Source organism: Geospiza fortis, unplaced genomic scaffold (assembly GCF_000277835.1).
Source record: "Geospiza fortis unplaced genomic scaffold, GeoFor_1.0 scaffold13, whole genome shotgun sequence".
NCBI classification, from domain to species: domain Eukaryota; kingdom Metazoa; phylum Chordata; class Aves; order Passeriformes; family Thraupidae; genus Geospiza; species Geospiza fortis.
The window spans coordinates 271,804-281,287 of record NW_005054384.1 but is presented as its reverse complement, the minus strand read 5'-3'; the positions used below and the strand labels follow the sequence as shown (position 1 = coordinate 281,287).

The window sequence follows — 9,484 nt, the reverse complement described above, 5'->3', positions numbered from 1 at the left end:
CCTGCAGTGGTTTCAGAGCTTTTGGCAGACTTTTCTCCCCACTGTTCCTGATGTGATGGGAACTTTGGTACCATCTCATCACAAGGAGCCCATCTTCTCGTAAGGTGAAAACCAGTGACAACTACAGCAAACCTGCAAGAAAACTTTTACCTTTGCCACTGGCTCCTATGCTGATTGTTGCAAGAACTGCACAGGAATTAATTTCCATGCCAGAAAAGCACCAAGGGAAAAATCACTGACCATTCAGCTGCCAGGGAAACCTTCCATTGCTCATAAAACTTTCAGGACACACTGTTTTCAGTTGGAAAGCCAGTGTAGGTTGTTAGTTTTTGTTTATCCTGTTTTATTGTTTGAACTGTCTTTGGTGGAAAAGCAATTGAACTGTCCCCCATATGTATGGAAATCCTGGCTAAGGCAAAAATGCCAAGTGGGCTATTGTTTCAATGAAAGCAGATAATTTTAAGCTCTCTTTCCTTTGAGCTCAAGTGCTTCACTTTTCTATTGAGGCTCTATGGAGCATTAGCTTCCACAAAGGAATTTTTTTGAGCTAATGCATATGTATAAAAGCAATCTCTATTGTAGCACTCCAGATCTGTATGGTTGTATTAGAAAATTAACATCCTGCTTGTATTGGAAGATTCTGTATGCTGACACCCTGCACAGAACAGATTACTCCTGATTATGAGCAATAGGCCTGTCCTCAGGAATCTGAGTCCTGCACAGCAGCAACCCCAGAGGCTCAGGGAAATTACTCACTATTGGGAAGCTCTGGGTTTAGGAATACCCTGCAAACAGAGCCCCACTGCTCCTGGGTCTGGATTTGTCCCACTGATGCCTGCTGCAAAATGTTTCTTTGTACTCTGTACCAACAGGTTATGAAAGCTGTGACATATCAAAATAAGAAAAGTTCCACTCCCAAATGCTGTCCTTGAGGATAAAAGCTGTTGTGCTCCTACTGCAGGGCAGATGTCAGCCCAGTACAAGGCAATACCATGACAGGAATAATATACTGTGGAAGTTGTGGGATGCTTTTCAACGTCCTGTGGAAGCCTGCAAAACCATTTTCAAATTCAGATGCCTGATAAAGTGCCACAGCACTCCCATTGCCAGCAGAATTACACCAGAAATCATTAGTAATTAAATTTGTTGGGTGTTGTTTTGTTATAGTTCTAAAATTCTTAGATTAGTTCTAAAATTCTTGGAGTCCTCCTGAAACTCCTGCTGTTTTTAAGGCTGGCATTACTCCAGACAGGACAGGTGATAGAGGCAGTTTCTGTAGTGTGGAACTAGAGAAATAAAAGCTTCTTTGAGACAATTTATCAGTAGGCAATAGTTTGTGTTTGAGAGGTACTCTCCTGATCTCACATAGCATATGTCTCTGTGGAGCTGAGAAAGGCTGTCAGAGAAGGTCTCCTTTTCCAAAAGCCACATTTGAGCCTGGCTTCTCAAGCAGATCTTTCTGTCAGTCACAGACCCAGCCTTTCAAAACTCTACAGATTTTAAAAGAACAAAAAGAATAGTGAGTAATTCTAAGTTGCCTTCAATGAAAAAGCATTTTTTTTTCAGTCTCCTGGGCATCTTTTTCCTTTTATCATGAGTGCATTTTGATTGCAAGCTCAGCCTGTAACTGTAGTGGTGGTGCTGGGGTGTCAGGCAGCTGGATGTCAATAAATAAAGAAATATATTGCCTTTGACTTGAAAGCTCCACATTGCCTCAGTCATGTCTGCCCAGAGCAGCCTCTGCCCTCTGGGAGAGTGTGTTTATAGCAAAGCAATGGGGATTCACAGCCACAGGGTGAGTTTAGAATGTTGATAAAGACACTGAGGCTCATCTGCAACAGGTGGAACTCAACAATTGAACAAAAAAAACTTGGCTAACCATTCCAACTGCAGCAGGAGAGAGTAGGTGACTGCTCAAAAGTCCAGGCCTAATCTTCAACTAGAGCAAATCAGGATGACATAACTGTATGCTAGTATATTATTAATGCTAGTTCTCAAAATCTAGTGCTTGATGAGGAACTTTTTTTAAAAGCTCAACTGACTTCCCACATGAATTTTCACTGTTCTTGAACACTGGGCCAAATTCTGGTTCTTAGTCAGGTTCCAATAAAAGAATACACTCATTCAAAGAAATCCTTCTTACATTTTGTATGTTCCAGAAGGAATATTGACCTATGGGGGGTTTGAATGGGGATTCAGTAAAAAGAAGAGCACTTAGTATTCCTTGAAACAATGACAGCTGGTTTCTTTGTCTGCCTAAGTGTGTGATACAGTAATAAAGAAACCAGAAGGGATTCTAAGCCTCAGAATCAGAGACAGGTCTGAGTTGGCCCATAACTAAGGAATTTGCAGATCCACAAGTTTGAAACCAACATTTTACAAAGGCAGGCAGCATTGGCAAAATTTGTATCTCACTCCAGAATTTCATAATCAGTGATACAGCCATTCATTTTCATGGAGGAAGGAGCCTATCCATCTCTTAGAGATGAAAAGCAATCTGAGGGAGGCCTTGAGGATCCTCAACTGTCCTTGGGGAAGGACTAAGCAAACCCTCCTCAATAACAGATTTGGATTTGCCTACTATACATCACCCATTTCCACATGAAGTTAAAAGTGGCAAGGAAACTGTTTATCTCTCTGAATCTTACATGTCCTGCTCTGCTGAAACTCTGGGCCCTGTTTTAACATTTCAAACATGAGAAGAAAAAATGAAACTGTTTTCCTGTAATTTTACTATGTCTTTTCCCCTAAAATATATTGGACTTAGCCAAATCAGGCTTCTCCTAATGCCAAATCAGGGTGCTGCCATTCTCCCGTGAGCACTCTGGGCTATTTTAAGTAAACGCCATTCTAAGCCACGATTACATTTAGAGTTGGGTTTAACTTCAGCCCTCCTGGCCACATTCCAGCTAAGATAATTATGTTCTGGTTGCCAAAATTCCCAATGCAGTTTCTGCACAAAACAAGTTATCCCTCATACAACCCCTTAAACACTTGTGCCTGTTGTTTTTAAATACCTGTCACATTCTACCCTGAAGGTGGCTGAACTCTAATGCTGTGAAAACAATCCCTGCATTTACAGTTCATAAAGTGCTTTAGGATCCTTTGGGATTAAGAACATTAAATGAATGCAAGCTGTAATATTAAAAATACATGAAACCTTAGAGTAACTGCTGCCATTCTTCTTGGCACTGTGTCCACACGTATGAGGGACTTTACTACTATGACATATTCTGAAGAAGCAACACGGCAAAGCAAAACCATCCAGGAGGTTCCTGGAAAGCAGCAATGACAGCTTTCTGACACAGGCTGTGGAGGTTCCCACAAGGAATGATGTGCTGCTCCACCTCATCCTAACAAACAGGGAAGGCCTTGCTGGAGATGTGAAGGTTTGGGTCAGCTTTGGCTGCCACTCTGGACCCGATGAGCCAGGGTGGTCCCTTCCAACCTGACCCATTCTGTGCACCATGGCTGCAGAATAAAGAGGGTTCTCCAGAATGGATCCAGCTGATGCTTCCTGTACAGTGCCAAGAGCACAAGCAGCTTGGTGGGGTGCTAAAGAAAGGGCTAAACCGCCCCAGTGCTGTGAAAACATCTAGCCTGGTTCCTGCAGGAAAGGGTTCATAATCTAAACTAAAAGACTCAGCAGGTTCCCAACAGCAGGCAGGTGGAGGAAAATGATCACAAATAACTTCTCTGGGGGCTTGTAAGTCACTGACTAACCCTTGAAGGCAAGCAGAGATTGAAATTACAATATATTCCACATGCCACATCTTATAATGCACATCACAGAATAACACAGAACTGACTAAGATGGAAAAGATCTTTGAGATTACCAAGTCCAACCTAAGACCTAACCTACCCTGTCACTCAGCCAGACCATGGCACTGAGTGCCCCATCCAGTCTTTACTGAAACACCTCCAGGGACAGTGACTCCATCAGCTCGCTGCAGCCCACTCCAATGTTCAATCACTCTTTTGTGAAGAACTTCTTCCCAATGTCCAGACTAAACCTCCCCTGGCACAGCTTAAGGCTGTGTCATTCCATCCTACTGCTGTTGCCTTGGAGAAGAGCCTGATCCCACCTGGCTCCTCCCTCCTTTCAGGTACCTGTGGAGTGACAGGGCCTCCCCTGAGCCTCCTCCTCTCCAGGCTGCTCCTTGCAGGCTGCTCTCAGCTGCTCCTTGCAGGATTTGTGTTCCAGACCCCTCACCAGCCTTGCTGCCCTTCAACATCCCTCCTGAGCTGGGGGGCCCAGGACTGGGCACAGCACTCGAGGTGCAGCCTCACCGTGCCCAGTACAGGGGAAGAATCACTGCCCTGCTCCTGCTGCCCACACCTTTCCTGATCCAGGCCATCGGCCTTCTTGGCCACCTGGGCACTCTGCTGGCTCATGTCCAGCTGCTGTCAGTCATAACCCACGTCCCTTCCTGCCTGGCCACTGTCCAACCACTCTGTCCCCAGCCTGTAGTTTCCTGGATCCTCCTTTTGGCTTTTTAGGGATGGGTGTCACATTGTCCAGCTTCCAGACATCTGGGACCTCCTTGGTGAGCCAGGACTCAGGATAAAAGATGGAGAGAGGCTTGCAGAGCCTCTGCCAGCTCCCTCATCACCCTAGGATGGATCCCATCTGGTCCATTCAAGCAACATCCAAGGGCTCAAGGTAGCTCCCAGGGTAGGACAGAGCCTCAAAATACTCCAGCATGATACAAGTTGCAGCACTGATACGCTTAGCTCATGTGTCAAGGAAATTTGGAGGGAATAATGTATTGCCCCACAGCATAAAGTCCATTCTTGTTTAAATAATGCAAAAGGGAATAAAGGACTCCTCTTGCCTATACTTGCTCTCTGTGAGGCTAAAAAGTGCACCACATATTATGGCATTTCTTAACTACTATCTCACACATTCTTGAGCATCTCCAATTATTACAGTGGTGTAATTTCAAGGAGGCATTAATCCCTTCTGATTGTTATATTTCTTTATCACTTACAGTACCCTGTTCAGCATTTAAAGGGTGTAATTCTATCTGCAGGATGAGAGTTACCCTCAATGTATTTCTATTACAAGACACTGTAAAGTCTACAAGAATCTTTAGAAAAATTAAAACAGACCAGTCACTTCCACTCTTCACTCTACATATACTGGTTTTGAAAGTCTACCACCAATGAGGAATTTTAAAATAAGAACACTCTTATCCACCAGTTTCTCTTTTAGATATTTTACAAAATCAGATCTGCTGATCCTGGGCGCTCTGTCCATTATTTACTTTTGTGTAAAATGAGAAGTTCTTCACTAATGTCCAGAATGAGTTTACATTGCAATTAAGATAAGAACCTGGATCAATAGATCTTCAGCCTCTCCTTCCACCCCCTGTGGGTTTTGTTCATCTTGAAAAGCCTGACACTTGCCTGGCTTTCCCTCCCAGTTCAACCCAGCCTCTGACATATGATCTGAGTGCAGGTGTGGCCACAGCTCTCTTCACAGAGAGCAGCAGGCACAACTCTCTCCCAGGATTTTTCCTAGGAAAGGCAGTGAGAAGCTCAGAGAAGAAGAGAAAACAATTCTTATCTCTATTCACTGCTCTTGTTGTTTTGCACAAGTGGAGTGTGTTTTGGAGATTGTTTACCCAAAGTGATTTGTTAATTGGATTCTGCTGAGGGTTGTTTGGATTGATTGGCCAGTTGGGTCAGAGCTGTGTCCTGTCACAGGTTTTTCTTTAGTATTCTTTAGTATAGTGTCTCTTTAGTATGTAATTTAGTATAGTATTAGTGTAATATAGTACAATTCCTTCATTATAGCTTAATGAAGGAATTGTTCAGCCTCTTGAATCATGGAGCCAGAGCACATTACTCCCATGCCAGGGCTCCTTGGGATGATGTGTGGGTACTCACGCCAGCCTCGCGCCGCAGTTCTCGCCTTCCATGTCCGCTCCGGGGACGTTGTCGGTGTTCACGGACTCGGTCTCGCTGGTGGGCATGCTCACTGCAAGAGTCAAAGGGAAGAAAAAGAGAGGGATGGCCATTAGATCCTGGCACACCTCCTAATGAGTGCATGACTGAAGGTGCTGGCTTCATGGAAAGACCCTCAGCTGCAGCTCCTGAGGATGAAACAATTTGCTGAGCGAGCCTAGTGCCTCCCTGTACAGAGCAGGGTGGGCTGGTAGACTTCAGGAGCATAAAAGTAACTCAAATGCTAAAGAAAAGGGAGGAAGCAGCTGCTCTCCTTCTTTCAGAGTCAGTTTCTGGAAATTTTATGAATGAGAACCACTGGAAAGTAAAAACCCTCACAAACTCAACAAGAAGCTTTTGTCTGATTTCATTGAACATTTAAAAAATGGCCTCTTTACCTGCAGCAGCCCAACCACCTCACTGCTCTCCTCAATTTTTTGTGCAATGATTAGAAGACAAATAAAAATTACCAGGATTGAGATGCATGCAGATAAACAGCTTCTGTTAGCTTGATAGCAAATACCACATGAAAAAATACTGATGGCTCATCTGTCATTTACTAAACATGAATGTGATTCAACCTCACACCTAGAAACTGGACCTAGAGGTATAAGAGAGAAATTCAGACCCACTCAGATATTACCAACAAAGGAGCCAATGAAAGGACTCTGGTGCAGCTTTATATTGACTAAGAGCTGGACAGAACCTTCTAGGCTTTTACAGAAGTACCATGGAACAAACAACAAATGAAAGCAACCTTAGGTGTGAACCTCTCTGATCTAGATTCAAGAACATGGTTTTAGTTGTTCTCAAACCTCAAGATTTTATTTGCTTCTACAGACCAAAAAAAATCCCTCAAACCCACACCATTTTCATTTCCCCAGTTGCCCACAGCTACTGCATAAGCTCCAATCACTCTTTACACATAATCTTAAAGGCAGGAAAATGGGCAGGATCCAATATGTGTCCTGTTCCCTCTTTACCCATTTTGGAATACACACACAAACAAAAAAAAAAAAAAAAAGGAGAAAATGTTATACTTAAAATTGAATGATGGAGGAGTTAAACAGACTTCCCAGGAGTCTGGTAGAACTTCAGAACATGACCTGCATTAGCTGTTGGATATCTCAGATGAGGACTGAGAGGATGTGCTGTTAGCTGTTGGAGAGATTTCTAACAGCCTGCAGGAATATGTAACTCAGTAATAAGAATATGTCTATTTGTGGGTCATTGGTGCAAAATGAGCCAATGTAGAAGAAATAGGTTCTGGATTTCCATTGGGCTAATGCTCATGTGGCCATGGTCTTCTTTCAGGGGCTAAAAAGACATCAGAAATGTTCTTTCTTTCAAAAATGTTCTGGGTTACTGCTTTGAAAGCATTATGGTAGAAATGTCTCTCAAAATGAGCTGACTTTCCTTCATCCCATCACAACAATTCACATACCTCCAACACACTTACTGGGAAATCTAAAATTCTTGTACTGTGTTCACAGGACCACATGAAGTAATGGACTCTCTAGCACTTTTGACAGAACTATGAAATATTGTACTCTAATGGTGCCTGCTCCTTTATGAAGACAGATGTTTTAATAATCTTGTCTATTTGGAAAGACAAATTAAGGAATAAACTGAATTCATGTTCTGATACACATGAAACAGTCAAATAAGCTATGAGAAAAAAAAAACAACATTCAAAATTAAATTTTTTTGTCCAGAGTAAGCCTTGCAGGAATAAAACTAAAATGCTGATATTTCACAAGTCAGTTTGGAAGATGCGGTAAAACACTTTCAAGACATATTTGAGCTTATTTGCAAATGGAAAACTATTCTGAAGACATTAGCATGAGATTGATTTGCAGAGCAGCTTGTTATCCTGAGTGCATGAAGAGGACACTGCACAAGCAACAGACAAAGCCAGGCACTCACATGCAGGAGAATACAAATCTGATTTATAGGCCAGTCTGCACAGAGACATACAGACAGACACACAGACACATGCAGTGTGGACACAGAGTGCAGTGGAACATTACCATGGCTTTCTGTGGAGTGACTAAACCAAGCAAACTTTCCTTTCTTCTCATCAGGCAAACCAGCTGGAGGGCTTCCTTTCACAGACAAGATGGTCAGTGTCAAGTACCAGGAACAAGACATCAACAGAGAACATGCAGCCAGTGACAGGCAAAAGACAAAAACAAGGAACTCAGCTTACACCTGATAGCCACTTCTGTCTGAAAACTTCATCATGTGAGTTAAAAGTGCAAAATGCAAAACAAAGGTATACAGAGGTATGAAATATCACTAACAGATTGTCAGACCATAACTCTCACTTGCTTTCTGTTCTTTTTTATATCCAGCTCTTGAGAATGTGAACTTAATGAATTTAAGTTTATGAGTCATATCCCAGAGACACCTTAGAGTATGCCCTGTACTTCCCTGACCTTACTGCTGCAGAAAGTCAAACTTCAGTAAAGTGAGAGGTGCAGGGGTACTTGGGCTGGAGACCCCATGGATCACTTTGCTGGCACCACCTCACAGGATTTACACCTCATCTCATTACACTGCACCGATGGAAAATGTTAAGGACAATCAAAAGTATTAGCATGAAGTATGAAGTATTAGAGGAATGATGGTCTAGAGGATAAAGGTCAGGACAGAGGGGACATTAGGGCTGAGTTCCCCAATGCCATGTGCTCTCAGAAGCACAATCACTTTACCTGGCACCTCACACCACCTTCATTGCCAGGGGATAATCAAGTGTGCAGTGCTGTGAGGTTCATTCAGTTAACAAAACCAGAAAATAGAAGATGCTGCAGAAGAGTTGCGCATGAACTGGGGCTGAATATGAGAGGAAGTAGACCAAGTACAGCCCAGATGGCTTTCTTATCTGACTCAGTTCTCAGAGAAGCCAGACCCTGTGCCCACACCCTGGCTCCAGTCTAGAAACAAGGCAGGCATTTTTTGCAGCCCGGGTAATTAATTACTGGAACCATGTACCAAGAATGCTGGTGGTAAATCCACCACAGGAATGTTTTAATCAGGAAGAGATGTTTTTTCCAAATGGTGGGCTCAAGTCCAGACCAGAGTTGTGTTTAAGACCATGGCATACAGACAATGCTGTCTCAATGGCCATTTCCTCCCTGTAATTTTGGGAGTTGAGACAAAGGCAAAAAAATATACAAAGGCTGATACAAATCATGATGGCTTTGCTTACAGGAGAATCTCCTTTTTTTAGAGATATCATTGTATCCGTAACCCACTGGAGTTGATGAAATCTTCCATTAGTTACATATTCTCTAGGTAGCATAGATGGCAATTCTTTTAAAGGGAAATGAAACAGCTTTCCAAAGGCAGGGAATTGTCTCATGGTTTCAGCAGAGTGCAAATCATAAGGACCAATAGGTTTGATATTCTCTCTCCAGTTCCTTCTGAAGCCTTTGCACTTCTTACATGTTGCCACAGTGTGGCTCATCAGTGAACACAGTCTTTTCTCCTGGACTGCCTAAACTCCAATTTCACATCACTTGCATGGCATTCC

The 9,484-nt window shown here is 43.0% G+C and overlaps 1 protein-coding gene across 1 annotated transcript in view; it reads right to left on the bottom strand.

Annotated features, from left to right (window-relative positions):
- The window catches only part of LOC102031898 (voltage-dependent L-type calcium channel subunit alpha-1C-like), a 389,144-nt gene that overhangs the window by 114,118 nt on the left and 265,542 nt on the right, over nt 1–9,484 (bottom strand). The window contains 1 exon segment of the mRNA XM_031060510.1: nt 5,893–5,983. Coding sequence (XP_030916370.1) covers nt 5,893–5,983 — 91 coding nt within the window.